The sequence below is a fragment of the Piliocolobus tephrosceles genome, chromosome 4 (assembly GCF_002776525.5).
Source record: "Piliocolobus tephrosceles isolate RC106 chromosome 4, ASM277652v3, whole genome shotgun sequence".
Classification (NCBI taxonomy): Eukaryota; Metazoa; Chordata; class Mammalia; order Primates; family Cercopithecidae; genus Piliocolobus; species Piliocolobus tephrosceles.
In genome coordinates this window covers 175465887-175486363 of record NC_045437.1, presented here as the reverse complement: position 1 = coordinate 175486363, position 20477 = coordinate 175465887, and the positions used below count along the sequence as shown (strand labels likewise).

General features: G+C 37.9%; 1 protein-coding gene across 1 annotated transcript in view; it reads left to right on the top strand.

The window, feature by feature from the left end:
* KCNN2 (potassium calcium-activated channel subfamily N member 2) overlaps positions 1-20477 on the top strand; it is a 428813-nt gene that overhangs the window by 331853 nt on the left and 76483 nt on the right. The window contains exon 8 of the mRNA XM_023194265.3: positions 1817-2235. Coding sequence (XP_023050033.2) covers positions 1817-2235 — 419 coding nt within the window. The remainder of the gene's footprint in view (positions 1-1816; positions 2236-20477) is intronic.

The window sequence follows — 20477 nt, the reverse complement described above, 5'->3', positions numbered from 1 at the left end:
AGGTAAGATTGTGGCCAAAGTATCAAATAGAGGGTATTTCCTCTGATACTGTGGGGAATGTGCGTGCTGAGAAAAAGGGAAACAGTGGTGGCCCTCAAGGAAAACAACCCATGGTGGATGTGGGAATGATCACAAGGTGATTGTAAGGGTTCAACTGAGCTTGAAGACACAGGTGGGTGGTTGGCCATAGGCCACCTGCAGCAGCCTGGATATCAGGTTCCAGACTGGGAGTTACCTGGACAGGATCACCTAAAGGTAAAGGGTGATGCTGCAGAGAATGGCAGTAGGATTATGGTTGAAGGAGTAAGATTCAATAGAGAGAACCAGCCCGGTTAGGGAAGTGAGCAGAGAGGTAATGAAAAGGGGGCTGAAAAAAAGAGAGTAGAGTGAGGTGAGAGGAGCAAGTGCATTGGGGAGAATGGAAGGAGGGCCAGTCCTAGAAGGAGGAGGCTCTTTGTAAGCAGCATATCAGAGTGATAAACCCAGATGGACATTTATTTATCTTGAGTTTGCAGCGCTGTCCAGAACATTATGGGGAATACCTTTATTGGAACTCAGCTGAGACTTTGCCACACAGCTTTTGACTATTTGGAGTCTTGGTGATTCTTAGACCATTTGGAAGTGGATTTGATTTTTGCACACTGCGGGGTCATTCAGGGCCAAGTTTGCTGAAGAAAGTAGACTATGAAGCTGGATGATAACATTTTTGGTAACAATGGAAATGTAGATTTAAAGAACAGTACTATTTTATTTGTGTGACTTGTAATAGTCCCTGGTAGTAATTTCCAAAGACAGCAATGACAGTATCTTTGGAATATGTATAGCTTCTCAAAACAAAGGTCTTCCTAATACATGGGACTCTCAGCATTGCAGCATGGTTGGCACCCCTGGCTTCTGGGCCCTAAATGTCAGTATCCCTTGCAAGTCCTTGTGGCAGTCAGAAAAGCCACGACACATTTCCAAATGCTTCTGGTTGTCTCTAGACTGCCAGGGCCTGGAGGACTTGTTTACAGAGAGCCAGGGAAGAGAGGAAGATACTCTTTTCTGTCCCTTTTACTCTTTATCTATATATCTATTTATTTACTTTGCTTTCTCTCTGGTTTTTTCTTCTTAAAAATTTTTGTTTGTTTTCATTGATTGTGGTGTGAGGAACGACAGAAACAGGAGGAAAAGGGGATCCTTATTAAATAAAGATTGGAAATAAATGAATAATTCAAGGGAAGGCCATGGACAAATAGAAGAAAAGAGACAGAAAATAGGGTAGTCGTGGGGAAACTGGAAGAAATGTTTCTGCCACATTTGTCTGTGGTCTCTTGTGATTTTCTCTGAAGCCAAGAATAAGATTTCCTGTAAGAATGCTCATGTGTTGTTGCATTATAGGGTATAACTGATTTCAGAGGCACCCTAAATAGACTTCACTGAGAATATAGTTAGAGTTGTGTAAGGCTGTAAATCCAGACTGAAAGAGGAAAACAACTTGTTATAAGGCGAGTCCATTTCGACTTCATCTGAGGGGGTTTTCATAACTGATAGGTCCAAGCGCCTGTTTTAAAATGATGTTATTTGTATGATTGTCCAGGAACGTGAACTTCAAAACAGTTTTAGCTCCTGAGTAGCAAGTTTTTAATTTAATTTGTACAAAATGAGTACCAATACCCTTTACTAAAAATAGTGTACCTGGCTAGCATTTAAAAGTTATAACCTTTAGCTTGCCATGATTGCTAAAAGTCATCTGTTGTGTGTTTTTAAAATCTGCACTAACACTTGTGGACCATTCATGCCATACTGAAGCTGATTTTCTACTTTATTTTTTCAGTTGTTCATGGTGGACAATGGAGCAGATGACTGGAGAATAGCCATGACTTATGAGCGTATTTTCTTCATCTGCTTGGAAATACTGGTGTGTGCTATTCATCCCATACCTGGGAATTATACGTTCACATGGACGGCCCGGCTTGCCTTCTCCTATGCCCCATCCACAACCACCGCTGATGTGGATATTATTTTATCTATACCAATGTTCTTAAGACTCTATCTGATTGCCAGAGTCATGCTTTTACATAGCAAACTTTTCACTGATGCCTCCTCTAGAAGCATTGGAGCACTTAATAAGATAAACTTCAATACACGTTTTGTTATGAAGACTTTAATGACTATATGCCCAGGAACTGTACTCTTGGTTTTTAGTATCTCATTATGGATAATTGCCGCATGGACTGTCCGAGCTTGTGAAAGGTAAGTTTGTTTCTTTTCCTGAGAACGTAATTTACCATATGGTATCTTCACAAGTAAGAAAAAAAAAAAAAAAATTTTAGACTTGAGACGTGTAGTGTCTCACTTTTGAAAATTTTGCATTCTCTGACAGGCTTCTTTGAAATGACTGTGACAAAAGTTTTCTGTAGTTTTTTTCATAAAGCAAATGCCTTCATGCTTGTGTGTTTTCTTTCTAATTTGTTCAGTTTTCAGTAGAGGGCTGCCTTTATAATTTTGTGCCAAAATTTGGAGACTTAGAAATTGTATAGGACGCTTTTATTGGAAATATGTGTTTAATGGTAATATTGATTCATTTTCGTGCCTGATTGCTTATGAGCATTGTTTGTTGTTGAGACAGAAATCCTTTGAAACAGTGTTGATGCAAGATCCCTGGGCTTTAGGGAATGTCTTAAAGTGGTTTGTTTGTTTTAGTGCTTGTTTATAATAGTGTTCAAATGATTACTTGATAAGGAGGTTATGGGTATACATATTAGTTTTTATTGAACTTTCAACAGTTAGTAAGAAGAGGCAATGTGTATTTGTGTTAATGTCTGAAGCGCTCTGGTGGTCTAGATCTAGGCATATATTCTCAGATTTCAGGAGTGGCTCAGTGATCTTAATCAGTTATACACTAAAATTGTTAACTTTGCCATTTAAGAAAAATAGACTTATGACATACACAGGAAGAGTTGTATCATAATGGGTTACGGCATACCCTCACATGATCTTGGTTAAGAAAATTCAAGTTGAAATTAACAATAGAGATACAGGAATGATTTAGAAATTTCTAGGAGTGTTGAAAGTTCAGATGTTAGTCTTTGTAGAATTTTTTCTTTTTTTTTTTTTTTGAGACGGAGTCTCGCTCTGTCACCCAGGCTAGAGTGCAGTGGCAGGATCTCGGCTCACTGCAAGCTCCGCCTCCCAGGTTCACACCATTCTCCTGCCTCAGCCTCCCGAGTAACTGGGACTACAGGCGCCCGCCACAATGCCCAGCTAATTTTTTGTGTTTTTAGTAGAGACGGGGTTTCACCGTGTTAGCCAGGATGGTCTCGATTTCCTGACCTCGCGATCAACCCGCCTCAGCCTCGCAAAGTGCTGGGATTACAGGCGCCAGCCACTGTGCCCAGCCAAATTTTTTTTTTTTATTTGGCTTTTGAAAGTCAAGGTTATACGCTCACATAGTTTAAGGAAGAAAAACTTCTGTATGAGAGTTGCTGCAAAAAAAAAAAAAAAAAAAATTATATATATATATATATACATATTTATACGTAGTGAACCCTGAACACCCCCCAGCCCATCAGCTTTCCAGAAGCATTCACTGTAAATCTTTTTCGCCATTCTCTTGGTAACTGCTTTTCATATTTTTAAATAAAATTGCTTATGTTGCTGCATCTAGATTTTTTGTTGTTGTTTTGGAGCTATTAACTTCCTTCTGGGGAAGTCGGAGATTTTGCTTTTTGTTTTTGCATCTGTAAACACACTCTTTGCACAACTTCACCCCTCCCCGGAAAAGTGATTTTTATCTCCCTATCTCACAGTAAGATATATAAACCCTAAAATCTATATTCTTTATTTACATTGTTGTTACTGTATAAACTGCATTTGTAGCTGAACAAGATAATATATCATAATCATTTTTCCTTTCCTGCACTTTTTTTAAAATTTTTTCTGGAAGAAACAGTTGCCTCATTTTTTATTTGCTTAGCTTTCTGTATACTTATCACTAAATCATCTCTAAATTCTCTGACATTATATAAATACCTTTTACTCTTTTCAAATATATTCAGCAATTTGTCAATTTCACCTTGAAGAAATGACTCTTGGAACATTCTGACTTGCATCTCTATCATGTTGGGGACTTTCTTTGCCTTTTTTGTATGCTGAGTAGCCCCTTTCTTCAACCCCATTTCACCTTCTTTCTTCATTCTTTCTTTTGGTAGATTCTGTCTTCCAGTAGTTTTGAAGCAAAGGTAGTGTATAAGAGAGATATTTTTGAGATCTTGCAGATATGGGAGTCTTTAGTCTTCTCTCATGCTTAATTGGTAATCAGTTGGATATAAAACTCTAGATTGGAAATCACTTTCCTTCAGAATATCGAAGGCTCCATTTTCTTCTGTATTCAGGGTGTAGCAGTCTGATGCCATGCTCCTTTTTTATTTATTTATTTATTTATTTATTTTTTCTGGAGGCTTTTAGTATTGGTATTCTAAAATTACACAAGGATGTATCTTGGCATGTGTCTATTTTAATCCATGGTACTGGGAACTTGGTGGACCTGTTCAATCTCGAAATTTCATGTCTTTCAATTTTTGGAGACTTTTCTGAATTATTTAATGATTTTTGTTCCTATTTTCTGTTGTGTGGATAATGGCCCTCCTATATTTTTCCCTAATTTTCTTATTCTTTGTTTATAGTTTTACATTGTTTTTGCTCTATATATGGAAGATAACTCCAGTTTATCTTTCAGACTTTCAATTGGAATTTTATTTCTTCTATATTGAGTATTAATTTCCAGTGTCTAATTTTTGATCCCTGAATGCCTTTTTTAAAATAGCATCATGCTTTTCTTTCACAGAAACTTTTCTCTGGAGATGTTAATCATAACTTTTTGAAGTTTTTTTCTCTTTGCATTTTGTTTCCTCAAAGGTGCATTTTTCTTTTTTTGGCTTCTGTTTTAGGAGCTTTTCGTACACATTTCAAATTTGTCAACTGCAGGCTTCATTAAAGGGTGATTTGATTGGGGGACATAGAACACCAATTTCAATACCTTTATATATTTTGTGTCTTCTCTGACCATCTGACCAGTGCATCGGAGGTCTTTTCTGCTCTCCTGCCATGAAAGCAGAGGTCTGAGGTGACAGCGTCTTGGGAATTGAAGCACAGGGCAAAGAAGAGGTCTCAACAGTTACTGTGCAAGCATTTGCTTGTTCTCCTGGTATCAGTACAGTAGCTTGCTATCTCCAGTGTCTGATGTCCTGCAGTTGGTCCACAGACCTTGTGTTTTACTCTCTCCAGATAATAGATTTTCAGACTTCTGCCAGGTTGCCAAAGAACAGTCAGTGTTTCTACAAAGCAGAAGAGAACATCTGTGTGTCTAACTGCTTCTATGCCTTTTTTGAACCTATCATCCCATTCGAAGCTCTATGGTTATCCCCACCTGCAGAGGTACTGGTGCCAACAGTGCCTGAGTCATGGGTGAGGGGGTTGGCTCTCAGTGCATGTGCGGTTGCCTCTTGGTTTTTCACCGCTATTGCCATAGATTGCTGCATTCTCATGTCAGGTAAGTCAGTGGCCATCTGTGGATTGGCTGTCTAGCTTGGTTTGTTTTTTTCTTACTACTCTTTTGTCATTCATTCTTGTTGTCCTTATGGGTTTATGCTTCTTTGCTGTCTGCTTGTTTTAGTAGTATTTATAATCATTTTAAGGTTGTTAAGGGAAGGAGCTGAGGCCAGCATGTTTGTTGAGCCCACCTGCTTATACCAGAAATTTTGTAGTGACTAGTTTTTAATATCATGTCTCTAAACCTTTTTTAGAACTCCTCCGGATAACTGCGCCATTTGAGGGATTAACGTTTTCTTTTTAAAGAAAGGTAGACTCCTTATGGTAATGCTTTGTTTCCTAGCAATCATGGTATTTAGAGGCTTATGATATTTTCTGGAGCAGATGTACCTTATGATGGTTGAAGAATAAATATGCAAAACTCTAGTTGACATACCTATTTATTTTATAAAGATAAGCCCTAATTAAAAATTATGCATAACAAGGTAACAGTGAGGGAAACAGTCAGGTCTAACAATATAGACATCTCCATGGGTGCTCTCTAGTGCATCTGCTTCCAAAGGCCAATTAAGAGAGCCTCAAAATTCTGCACATGCCATACATTTTCTTTTCAAAAACAGTTCATCTTAGTTGTTTTAACCCATTATCACTAAATACAGAATGCCAAAGGCAAGCTGTGCCACATTTGCGTAGCAGCCCCAAGTCTGTGTGTTTTTTAATATGCTCAGATTGTGAGGTGATGACCATTCCTGTTTCCATGTAAAGAGGCAATCAAAGGTGAAAACTGTTCATTTCATAGCAAGAATGAGAGTGTGTAGCCAGCAGTTACATAAAGGAAACAAATCTGTGACAGCGTGGTGGGGAAGAAACAGAGGCCAAAACTCTGGATTGGGACACTGGGATTTAGTCCCAGTTGTGTAATTTAGGGGCTGAGTGACCTCAGGCCAAACATCTCGGGTCTTTTTGCCTTAGTTTATTCATTTGCCAACTAAATGGTTTGTTAAGACTTCTTCCCAAGGTAATGTTTTATCATTACACAAATGTGTAAAAGAAAAAAAATTATTAACCAACATTGTGTTAATAGGAGATTTTCCACATTTGGTTTTTATTAAACTTCCCATTTTACTGCACAAATTCTCCAGATTGTGATTTGTAAGATACAAAGATAAAAAAAAATTTTTGTTTTTCCATAAATTTGCAATTTGGAACATGATGTCCTCAACGTCTTACACTTCCTTGATGATTGTTTTCTGACCCCTTTTTTCCCCTGTTATGTGAAGTTTGCAATACCAAATATAACACACAGCTTTTCTATTTATTTGGTTTAGGATTTGGATTTGAATGAATCCTACCAGTTCCATCTTTGGTCCATCCAAGCATCCTCTCCATGTAAAAAGGGGAGATTCACATCTGATAGAAATTTATATTTTTAGTTAATTAGAATCTAAAAAGAGACTTAGAGTTTTGGACTTTTTTAAAAGGAAAGAGCTAGAGAAAAAGAGAAACAGCTTTCTAGAGAAGTTTGCATTAAAAACCTATTCCTGTCCTTCTAGGAGCACAAGATTCAGGATTTCTAGAAGTTTCTAGAAATTTTTCTGTACTACTGGGGACAGCATCCTATGGGAGGCATTTATTCCTTGTGGTATTATATTCCCTGGCATATCATGCACCTCTGAAATTTTTTACCTGTGGGTAATAAAAATTCTCTCTCTTTTTCTTTTTTGGTGAATGATAGGAGGAAGCAGAGAAGCAAGAATCTAGCATTATTTCTGTGGCCTGCATTTGTTAATAAGCAACTTCCCCAGACCAGACCACAGCAATCTACTCTTTCTCTGGTTATGATTTGGCTTTGTGTTAAGGTAGGCATTAGTCCCAGGAAAAACGCCGTCCTCTGAAGCAGCCCGAGAAGTGTGGCCTGGTGCTGCTAAGCGATCTCATGTTCATGGGGTCCCAGGCCAAGGCATTTAATCAGAATGTATTAGGAGAAATTTCAGGAACATTGATGTTTTAGAAGAAACCTGAAACACAGAGCTTGGGGTCCTGAAAATTGAGAATTATCCAATCCTGACTTGTACCTTTTGAGACTTCTCTAAGATAGCATAAATAGGCAGCTATTCACCCCAAAGTGTGTTTTACTGGGCACAGTTTCTGAGCAGGAATAGTAGCTATTTTGCAAGAGGTAGAACTGGATATTGTGGGTCAGTGCTATGTTACAGAAAGAAGGAGTTTGGTTTCTTTTTCACTGTAAAAGTTCTCCGAGCATTTAATGTATGTAAATGCATGAGAAATACCTAAGAGGGGAAGGGAGTATTTATTTGGCCGTGCTCTCTGGGAAACATACTTGACGTATGACAATACTGAAGTTTTGGAGATAGAAAGGAATTGAACTTTCTGACGACAGTTTGGAAATTCAAAATAATGTTTCTGTGTTCAATGGAATCTTTTCGTTTTTGACATAGTTTTGTAATTCTGTGGTAGGGGGCCAAATTGGGGATGGAAAGGAAAAGAGAGCACAGGTGAGTTAGGAATTTAGGTGGTAGTGTTCCCAAGCAGAAAAGCAAACATTGTGATAATACGTAATAAATTGGAGATTCCAGGTAATGTTTGGAATGGAAAAGGGTCATTTGGTTAAAAAAGTGGCCAACAATTGTCCTTTCTTTTCCCATTATTTTATCTCTCAGGGCACTTAAATATTTATTAACCAGGTATCATTTGTTAAGAGGGAACGTTTTCTAAAAATGACTTAACAATAGATTGCTCTTTTTGAAAGTAGACAAACTGGAGAAGCATAATGCAACTTTTGAATAGCTCTGAATAATCTAAACTGCATTTTAGATGAATAAAGAATAAATTCTCGTCATCACTGAAAACTAATAGATGAAGATAAATTTGCATAGAGAACCTGAGGAATAGAGACTTCAATTTCAGTTGTGTTTAGAATCTACTCTTCAGTGTCTTAAAAGTATATTTTGTTCTTTCATTAGAATAATCCAGGTAGATTTCACTCTGTTTTTTTGTCACCCTGTCACTAATACTCTCCTATGTTGTATTATTTTGTTTTCGTTTTTAATTTCCTGGAAGATGATTCCTGAAATGCAGTTGAAACATACTTTATTATTATATGGTCTGTTAGAGAAGCAGAACCAAGAGGATAGAGACATAAATATATGAGAGGGGATTTATTAGGGGGATTGGCTCACAGGATTATGGAGACTGAGAAGTCCCAAGGAGAGGCCGTCTGCAAGCTGGAGACAGGGGATGCTGGTATTGTGGCTCAGTCCAAGTCCAAAAGCCTCAGATCCAAGGAAGCCAGTGGTGCAACTCTCAGTCCCAAGCTGAAGGCCTGTGAATCCAAAGAGATGCAGATGCAAGTTCTGGAGTCCGAAGGCTGGAATGCCTGAAGTTCTGATGTCCAAGGACAAGAGAGGAAGAAGGTCCCAGCTCCAGGAGAGAAACAGAGAGGAACTCACCTTTTCTCTGCCTTTTTTGTTCTCTCCTAGCCACCAGCCAGGATGGTGCTCACCCACATTGAGGGTGGATCTTCCCCACTCAGTTCACTGACTCACACACCCGTCTCCTTTGGAAACACCCTCACAGACACTCAGAAATAATGCTTTACCAGTTCTCTAGGTATTCCTTAATCTAGTTAAGTTGACACCTAAAATTAACCATCACATATGGTATATTGTGGAATATTACAGTCAAATCATGCCCCATAATAAAACTACATACAACATAAGTTTTATATAAAATAACTGCTTTTAGCACAAGGTTGGTTATGTCTTCTGACATCAGTAGTATGAAGGAGTTGGAAGCTCCTGTGGGATGAGAGAATATCCCGCTTTGTAACTAGACAGATTTCTAGTCTCTTAGCACTATTTTGTAGAGGATATGAAATCTGGGGTCCCAGTTTCTCTATATCCCTATAGAGAATATGTAATTTGGGGTCCCTCTTGCATATGGAATATGGACATTGAATATAATTTTGTACATACTAAGTTAAAATGAATACCCTCGTCTCTGAGCACCAATAAAACAAAAAATTGGATGGTAGTTGTTTACATCTGGTAACTTAATGTAGCATTGCAGTGGATGTCTTTTAGTAACTCAGTATTAGTCTGTTGCTCTAACACCATGTGTGTTCATTACTTCTCTTTGTAGAACATGCTTTTAAATGAACTAAGTTTCAATATGTGATCCACTCTGCATAGAGTTCTTAAATGATCTGTGTTCTAATTTTCAAGTTTTCCATTTCAAAACAGTTTCAGTTGGTTTTTATCTGTTTATATAACATAAACCAGTTGTCATGGAGGAAGGGATGAATGGCATCTGAAAGTTTCACTTGTTCTATTTGTGGTTTTTTATTATTTACATAGGATGAATGTGAAATAGGGAGCTACATATTAAAGTGCTAGCTCATTTTCCTGGTCTGCCAGCCATGATTTTATTTTGTATTTTCAGGAGAATCACCCAGAGGCCTACTTTTTTTCCAGCACTGGCCGTTAGAGGTGCCAATTTCCTGATGATTTACTTGAATTTGAAACATGTTACTTGGGATCAAGTTTCTTTAATAGTTGTAAAAGTAGTCATAAAATATGCATTGCAACGTTGGGAAAATATATCCACCTTGATTTATTACGGAATATTGGATAATTATTGGATAATGAGATTATTTCTTACCACTTGAAGACTCAGCTGTTGCCAAGTAAACTCTAAGCATTTCATCAATGGATTTGTAATTTGTGGTTGATGGCAATGTAATACTTTGTAAACTTATACTTCCAAGTGGGTCTGATTCATACATACAGATATAGCATTTTCAGGCTCATAAATGAGTCATAACTTTAAAATGGGCCCTTTCAAGTTATAAAAGTCGGCAGTTTGAAAGCATTCATCCTGCATCTGTGACTTGCAAAACATCAATGCTAAGTATAATGTTTGCCAAATAAATTGGTCATTAAAGTCTTATGAAAAGAAAATCCAGTACTCTCTCAAATTCAATTTTCTCTTCTTTCTTATGTAGATGTGCTTTTTCTTTTGTTTTGGTTTTGTTTTTTGTAGTTTTATTTTTTGAGTTGGAGTCTTGCTCTTGTGACTCAGACCGGAGTGCAGTGGCACAATCTCGGCTCACTGTAACCTCTGCCTCCTGGATTCAAGCGATTCTCCTGCCTCAGCCTCCCAATAGATGGGACTACAGGTGCCCGCCACCATGCCTGGCTAATTTGTAATGTATTTGAAGTAGAGATGGAGTTTCACCATGTTTGCCAGGCTGGTCTTGAACTCTTGACCTCAGGTGATCCGCCCACCTCGGCCTCTCAAAGTGCTGGGATTACAGGCGTGAGCCACCATGCCCGGCCTTGTTTTTATTTTTTAACTTTTTTTGGTCTACCTCTTGAGAGAATAATGAGGAGTAATACTTGTTGGCAAGGGGCTTTGAGATCCTAGTTTAAAGCATGCAGATTGAAAATACCAGCAGTGTTAAATTCACGTAGAAAAAAACATGAAAAGCTCTGCATCTCAGGAATCCAGCCTCAGTGATCTCATAGTCAGTTCATTATGGTCCTCCTCATCTTGTCACTCATGCTGATATACATATTTCATGGAATAGAGGTCCTAAGTGTCTTCCGACTTTGAAAATTCCTGTAATTATCCATATAGTACATTAGACAGCATGCATGTGTGCCCTTCTGGGCAGCATTCTAATGTAATTCAGCTTCAAAACGACTGGGCCAGATAAAAAGAAGGAACATAAAGTCTAAATGAAAACATGCTGACATTCAAGCCGTTTTGTCTTTCAGAAAATTAATACATTTCTTGGACATAAATGGGGCTTGGTTGGAGAAAATACAAGTGTTTCCTACTTCCTGCTGGATTTTCTGCATTGTATTTTTTTAAATTTTATACCCTTTATTTTAAAATGTTTCCTTAATTGTATTAAAATAACCATAGAAATGCAAGACAAAAGTGTCTTTACATGCCATAAAATGTACAAGTTTTAAACATTTGCTGAGCTTGGACAGATGTGCCTTCTATTATGATGTTAAGCTTTTATAACCTTAGGCCATGTTAATGGACTCGCTTACTATTATGAGAATTGAATGGAGAATGAGGTAGATTTTAGTACTGTATCCCCAAGCTGGTGTCAGGTAATAAAGCACCTACTGTCTTTCAAGGGAGCCTCTTGGCTTGAGTCACTTAGGAGGGACTATGTGAACTGTTTCTCCACTGCTTGCTGGCTAGTAGAGCGATGTCGAGTCTATGGATATGGTTCCTGAGGCACTGCGGAGAGGGGCATCAGCCTGTCCCCCTGCTAGTTCCAGTGCTGTTTTGTCTCTCATTCAGAATCCCATGGGTCAATAAATAGTCTGATCACTGTCAAATAATTAGGGATACTGAAAAAGGCCCAGTCATCAGATATTTAAACCATAGTGTGGTGGTAAAGTCAAAGCCATTTTGAGTTTGTGGCCATTATTCAGTGATTGATTGGTGAATAAATATTAGAATTTAAAAACTTTATGTAGAATTTTATCATGATTTTTGGCTACAGTGTAAAAAGAAAAAAAGGATCTTTGTCATTTTTTGAAACAACTTTATTGAGGTATAATTTATGCACTATAAACTCCACCTATTTAAAGTGTACAAGCCAATAATTTTAGGGGCTATGCAACCATCACTACAATTCATAGTGAACATAGTCAACGTAGTGATTAGAACAGTTCTGTTACCCTCCAAAACTTTCATAATCCCTGTGCCCAATTGCAATAAATCCCTGCTCCCTCCTGCAGTCTTCCAAGTGACCACTAATATGCTATCTGTCTCCATAGATTTGCCTTTCTGAGGCTGTTATATAAATTGAATCAAATAATATATAGTCTTTTACATCTGGTCTTTTTTACTTAAAGATTTTGATGTTTGCCTATGTTGTAGTATGTATTGAAGTTTGTTCCTTTTTATTGATGAATACTATTCTGTTGTAAGAATATGCTACAATTTGGTCACTCATTCACCAGTTGATCTACATTTAGTTTGTGTTTTGTTTTTGGCTACTAAGAATAGGGTTGCTGTGAACTTGTGCACACTGTTCTGTGGGTGAACATGTTTTTTTTTTTTTCTCCTAGGTAGCCATCTAAGAGTATTTAATTTTACAAACCCATAAGCAATCAGCAATGTATGAAGGTTCCAGTTTTATCACATCCTTGACAACATTGTCAGTTGTGTGTGTGTATATATTAGATCATATATATGTCATATCTGGATATGGATATATAGAATGCCAGTGTGTCTGTTTATACCCATATGCATATGTCTTAATGTGTGTATATAAACATACAGAAATATGTGGTCTTAATATACATTTATTTATAGTCTTATAATCATTCTAGTGAGTATAAAGTGGTATCTTATTGTGGTTGTACTTTGCAATCCCCTAATGCCCAATAATAATGGTGAATATCTTTTATGTGATCATTAGTTTTTTGTGTATCTTCTTTGGCAAAATGGCAATTCAAATTGCCCGTTTTTAAACTGGGGCATTTGTCTTATTAAATTTTAAGAGTTCTTTGTATATTCTGATTACTAGTATTTTATCAAATATATGATTTGCAAATATTTTCCATGGCTTGTGTTTTAATTTTCATTCTCATTGTTTTTGAATGTGCTGAGGCTATGTACACTTGGCTTTCTCTAAGTCAGTCTTGCCTTGCCTCCCAAAGCCATGCAGGAAAAAAGCCAGCTACACGCACACAGCTGTCTGTGAGCTCTTTGAAGAGGCTTAACTCCCTTGTTCAGTTCGTGCTTCACATGCCTCTCCTTGCTGCCCTTTTCCTACCCTGAACTCTTTCTTTTCTGGTAACCACTATTTTCTAGTAACAGCAAAGAGAGGAAAGAGCAAAAAAAGACTGTTTTTCAGTCCTGCTTTAAAAGTCTTTCTAGTTCTTGCATTGCTTTGATGGTTGTGGTAGCTATGAAAAATGAAGCCCAGAGAATATCTGTCATATTTTCACTTAGGATTAAGTGTTCCTGAATTGCCTCCAATGGGAATTTTAAGATTCTTTTTATTTTCTCTCCTAGTTGAGGTAGTAATTTGTTTTGATTGATCCACAGCTTTCTTGATGACCAAAAGCAAACATATGTAATGTGTCTGACCCTGTTTTAGGGATGTAGCTAGACATTGTGAAAAACCAAGCTCCTCCCTCCCTTTTAGGTGACCTTGCTGGGTTTTGTGACCGTCCACAGTCATCACTTTGGAAGGACGATGCTCTAGCCACAGGCTGCTTGACCAAATGATCACTCTGTGACCGTGACCATTCTTTGTACTGTGCTTTGTATCACAGTGACAGGATATTATAGTACAGCTCATAGGGATGTGGCAATTGATTTTGACATACGATATTCTCAATACCGCAGGAGCAAAAGATGTTTGAGTGACTACTGTCTAATATCTTTGCCTTCACATCTCTGCTCATGATTTAGTCTTCTAAAAGCTCTCTATGTCATATAAAATACACTGTTTCAATTTATTAAATTGTATTTAATATTCTAACAGAAGATATAATTTAAAAATAAGATTTTGCAGACTTTTGGTATTTAATGTTGTGTTTTTAGAACTTCATATAAAACCTCATGTAAGAATCATGGTTTTTAAATATGAAAGCCACAAAATAAGGCACATATTATTTAGAACCAATGTATTAGCAGAAAATGTCTTTTATATCAGTGATCATGGGGAAAATTAGTGACTTTCTTGCTTTAAAGAAATGATTGTGATTGAGCATATTAGTAATTATAAACTCTTGTTTTTGAACAAAACTGGGTTATACTAGGCATATGTGGAGAATCATCCTAAATGCCCACTTGGTATTATTTGGAATAACAACTTTTATACCAGAGGGCATCTTACGAAATGAAACATCCAGTAGAGAAAGATCAGTAATTTTAATCTGGTTTAAATATTAATCTGCTTTTGTCCTAGAGAACATAATGTTATCAAATGAAATACCCAATATAAAAAGATCAGCTTTAGTCGTTAGTTTTAATCTAATTTAATGGTGATCAGCCCTTAGAATTTCTGGCTTACTACATGACTGGAAGGGAACGAGTATTCTTATATTTATTGTCATTATGATAATCTGCCTACTGTGCTTTCTACTATTTAGTAAGGTGTTTTTGTTGTTTTGTTTTATTTTGTTTTGCTTTTAAAATGGGTTCTGAGAAGTTTGGAGGTGTCAGTGTGAAGTGAAAAGCCACTCTGCTAGGTTTTTTTAATCCCTGTTTAAAGATTCCATTTTTGAAATATCACACTGATATCTTTTGTTCCTCCTCTTATCCATCATTCACCTACTGTATCATCTAGATCTCTGTTCTTTCAGCCCTACCAAGGTCACTGGCATTTATTGTGATGTAGGTGCCTGATAGATAGTTGGGTGGTAAAAGGGATGAAGGTGCAACAGTAGGCAGGTTTGATGTGGTCAGAAAAAGAACCAGGGAGACTGTAGTCAGTAGTCAGTGGTGTAGTTGCTTGAAACTTTTGTCTGGCTCTGATTTGGTTAGGAGATGAGTTCTCTCTGCAGGTCAAAGGTATTCATTAAGTGCTTATGGTATTCTATACCATGTAAAAATGGGGTACAAAAGCCTCATCTGAACCAAGCTCCTCAATGGTAGAAGGGGTATTTGATACTATCTGAATAGCCACAGAGCCTGGAGCCTTCTAATATCTGGGTCAGATAAAACCTTACAAGTCATCTAATCCTATCAGGCCAAGAGGAACACCAACTGCTGTCATTCCATGAGGACTTGTAGGGTAAATGTTTCTGCACAGATGTGTACCTATCAGTTATAGCAGTAGAAGAATGCTAATTAACACTTAATGAGGGACTTAAAGTGTTGAAATTTAACCCTACAAAGGGTCGTTATGAAGAGGATTACTAATGGGAATATTATCTATTAAATGTGAAAATAATTTTTACATCTTTATTTTATCTGGTTCATTTGCAAGTACTCAGGGTTTTACCATTTAATAAGTTAACAAAGTTAATAAGGAAATCTGCGTTAATTTAAAATTTCTGTGATTCAGGAGCAAAAATAGCACTTACTGCAGATCTGAAAGACTGCAGACAAATTGGTCTTGGAAATCTAAAGCCTGCCTTATGTGCTGGACTGACAAGAGGAGGGCTTCACAGAAACATGACAGGCATGGTTCGGCACTGCTTGAAACCCTTCTCTGTGTTCAGCCTGGAACTACTTCCGTTTACTCTGCTGGAGCACACAGACTGCAGACAGAGGTTTTCTTCATCTTGTATCTTGGATGTTGCCTTACGGGCTCTCAGCCACTATGCAGCTGCCATCATTGTCTGAGATTTGCAATGGGGCAAGTGGGGCTGGTGGGGAGTGGGGGGCCCTGGCAAGCAAGGGAACCCTGTTCTGAGGCAACAGCAGTGACAGAGCTCCAAAGTTTTTGTGACTGTTGTGAGTAACCCTTAAAGCAGCATTTCAACTTTCCTTTCATGAAACTGTCCATGTGCTAAGATCACTGCCACTCAGCTTAGGTCCTGCTGTGCATTTAATTTCTTGGGTATTTCCTGAAAGCCTCACTAATAGGAATAGCAATCTAGCATTTCTCCTTTTGGAAATGCACTCTGCAAATGCTGCTCACTAAGGTCTGCAGAACTTCTGCTAATCCGCACCACTGCCTCTGGGAAAAAAAGGATCATGAGTTTTAAACCCCCATGTTTCACTTCCTCATACAAGCATATCTTCAAGTAACCACATAACTGAATGTGTCTGAGTAGACTAAATTTGAAAGTCAAGAACATAAGAATTTTTTTTCATAGCTCTTTATCCAGTTTAACTTTTTATTAGAGATTTTATCTGGTTTAGACTGTGTCTTAATTTGTGCTTCTTATTGATAATGTTTTGTAGGGAAAAGTAGCAGCAAGAATTAAGAAAATGAAAATCTTTTTAGTGTGGTATGCTAGTTAAAGCAGGGGTTGGTAAACCATGGCCCTTGAGCCAAATCTGGCCCACCACTTGTTTTTGTAAAGCCTAAGAGCTAAGAATAGTTTTTACATTGTTTTTATTGTTTTGGGGAAAAAGAGAATATGTGATAAAGACTATATGTAGTCTACAAAGCCTAAAATATTTATTACCTAGCCTTATGCTGAACACGTTTGCCAACCTCTTATCTAAAGTAGCATCATTTTGTCAAATTTGTTTTTAAGTACAGTGTGATATTTTAAATTACAAAGCATTTTAAAACTTTTACTTTGGGGTCAGACAATGGATTTCTATTTGTTATAGATTATTTGGCACCGCCTGCCAAATAATCACTATAATATCTTTAGGACTAGATATCAACTACTTTTGGTACCAATGATCAAACATTGACATTGGTTCCAGTGATGATAGGTGCAAGCACCATACTCAGTAACCTAAGTCTTTCTGACTAGTACTAGCTAGATGCATGAGTCATTTATTTTTACATATACTAAATAAAAACTACCTTAGTGGCCTGTGCAGTGGCTCATGCCTGTTATCCCAGCAATTGGGAGGCCAAGGTGGGAGGATTGCTTTAGGCAAGGAATTCAAGACCAGACCCCCATCTCTGCAAAAGTTAAAAAATAAAAAATTAGCTGGGTGTGGTGGCATGTGCCTACAGGCCCAAGTACTTAAGAGGCCGAGGCAGCAGGATCACTTGAGCCCAGGAGTTTGAGGCTGCAATGAGCTATGATCATGAGTCTATACTCCAGCCTGGGAGACAGAGTGAGACCTTGTCTCAAAACAAAGCTACCTTCTCCATTCATCTACAGAGAGTGCAGTTAGATATGAAAGAATTGCTCTGATCTCTTGAGGAATCTGTTCTCCTAGATTTTAACTTCGTTGACGTTGGGTAACATCAGTACAACACTGAGTCATTAAGAAATCTAATCTGAAAGCTGTGGAGGAGCAGGTCTTGGGATGGACTTGGAACAGCAGCCTCCAAAACGTAGTCATTGGACATTGGCGGAATGCCTTTCCTTTGACTAGGGAAATAATGTAAAATCTTTTTGCAATATCTCTCCCTGCAGCATGTAAACTGAGCTATGCAAAAAGCAGTGGCTCCAGGCTAGTTATTCTTAGGGCAGTTTTAAGGATAAAATAACCTTTATTGCTACTGTTTGGTGGAGTACTATAATAAAATACCCTGGTTGCCTTTGTCCCCTGGTCTCTGCTTCCAAATGCAGGACTGCTTCTACCAAGTAAAGCCTATGTTACTTAACATGAGAGAAATTGACCAGCAAAAGATTACAATAATTCCTGTTTGATTTTCTAATAGGAATCTCTACTAAGGCCTCTTATGAAGTTTGCCTGTTATCTGTCTTAAGCAATACTACCTTTTCCACAAACAACATTCATTCCTTAGAAGAGTATAAAGGAAGAAGCTATAATTTGTCTAAGATAGCAGATATCAGAGACAATGTCATGTTTGTGAAACATTTTCACTTTAAATTAAGACAGCATTCACAGAACATGTTTTATAGGCAATCCAGAACTTTAATAGCATGATAAGAATTCTATATTATGTTCAGATTGTAGCTTGCCTCTCCCCACTTCTTCATTCTATTTGATCCTTCAAACAGGCTGTAGGTCTGGCTCATTTTGGCTGGGTCTGCTGTGGGCCAAAGGACTATCATTTTTTGGCAATTTTCAAGCTAGGTAAAAATAATATTCCCCTTCCACATTATTTTTGATGGACATATCTTTCGTATTTAAGACAGTTTGGGATATGACTAAAAATTGTAGTGGTGATTCTTTCTCAAAACAAGTTGATTTCTTGAATGCTGCAGATTTTTGTATCTTTCCAATACAGTCTAATTTGTCTTAGCTACTTTTTGATCTATTTTGCACATAGCCTTGGATATTCTTGATTTTCGTATATGTTTCTTTTTTATAGAATGGTCTTTGCTAGGAAGGAATAAATCCTGATGTATGGTTTTTAGTGAACCAACATACATGAAATTTTACAAAAACAAAAAAAGCCAACGTGTTGGTTAGGTGTTCTTAAGAAAAATTTAATTAATTAATTTTATTTTTAAAATTTTTTGAGACAGAGTCTCGCTCTGTTGCCCAAGCTGGAATGCAGTGGCACGATCTCAGCTCACTGTAACCTCCACCTCTTGGGTTCAAGTTATTCTCCTGCCTCAGCCTCCCGAATAGCTGGGATTATAGGTGCCTGCCACCATGCCAGGCTAATTTTTGTATTATAATAGAGATGGTGTTTCACCATGTTGGTCACACTGGTTTCTAACTCCTGACCTTGGGTGATTTGCCTGCCTAATTTACATTCCTACCAGAAGTGTATAAGTATTCGCTTTTCTCTGCAACCTCCCCAGCATCTGTTTTTTGTTTGTTTGTTTTTATCGAGATGGAGTTTTGCTCTTGTTACTTAGGCTGGAGTGCAATGGCGTGATCTCGGCTTTCTGCAACCTCTGCTTCCCAGGTTCAAGTGATTCTGTTGCCTCAGCCTCCTGAGTAGCTGGGATTACAGGCAGCCGCCACCATGCCCGGCTCATTTTTGTATTTTTAGTAGAGACAGAGTTTAACCATGTTGTCCAGGCTGGTCTTGAACTCCTGACCTCAGGTTATCCACCTGCCTCAGCCTCCCAAAGTGTTTACAGGCGTGATTACACGCGTGAGCCACCGCACCCGGCCATAAATTAAAATGAATGTGTCTGTAGTTTGGCCACCTTGATTCAAAGTCAAATTAATCTTTATGGTCTTTCTTGTAAGAAGCCAAGGCATTTGAACCACCCTTATGTTTCCCAGTTTTTTATTGTCAGTAGTCACTGGTATTCTACTAAAACCGTTCTGCTAATTAGTTTCTTCCAACATCACTGCTAGGCACAAAGAGAGAATGTGAGTCAATCAGAAAGAGAACTTGTGCTGCTACAGGAGGTGTCTCCAAATCGAGGGGGCTATTTTAGACATGTCTTACTGCTATAGAATAAATTTTTATGTTCCCCCAAAATTCATGTTGAAACCTAATTTCCAGTGTGTTGATATTTTTTCAACTGGGGGCTTTCACAGATGATTGGGTCATGGGGGTGGAGCCCTCACGAATGGGATTAGTGTCCTTATAAAAAGAGACCCCAGAGAGCTCCCTAGCCCCTTGCTCTTTGAGGACACAGAGAGAAGGTGATTGTCTAGGAACCATGAAATGGGCCCTCACCTGACACTGAATCTTCCTGTGAATTGATATTGGACTTCTCAGCCTTCAGAACTGTGAGAAATAAATGTCTGTTTTATATAAGCCAGTCAGCTTATGGTATTCTGATATAGCAGCTCAAACAGACTAAGACAATTACTCTTCCCTAAAAAGAGAAAAAAGACTGAATGTACAAGTCTGTTATGTATTAGAAATGGCTAGGCATTCCAAAATAAAACCAAAAAAAAAAAAAATCATATATTATTTAAGTGTCATCTTTTAAATACCCTTCAGTAAGTCTGACCATGTGGTCTCCTGGATTTGCTTTGTGTACAGCTGTGGGCTGTTTTCTTTGGACAAATGTGGGCAGACCATCGTCAGAGACTTATAGACGACTGGCACTAATCTGACTGTAATTTCTCAGAAAGCACATTCTGTTAAAGTTGGTTGTCCTATTGCCAGACAAATGATTAGCACTTTTAGAATAAGTTTTATCAGCCTCGTGGCTATCCTTTGGCCAGATACAGTCTTAGAAGGTAAAAGTTACAATTCATGTTATGTGGCAAGTAAAGTTAGAGCATAGAAGTATCCACATCTCCCAGCACACAAGCTGGCACAAAGCTGGTATTCAGTTAATGCATTGTCTCTTAAGCATCACCTGAAGTAAAACAAGGGATGTGTTCCCAAATTTTCGTGGAGTGCTATACCGCTGATTCACAGCTCGACTCCTTCAGGGCAGTGATGATGGCTCTTACTTTCTCTGTGC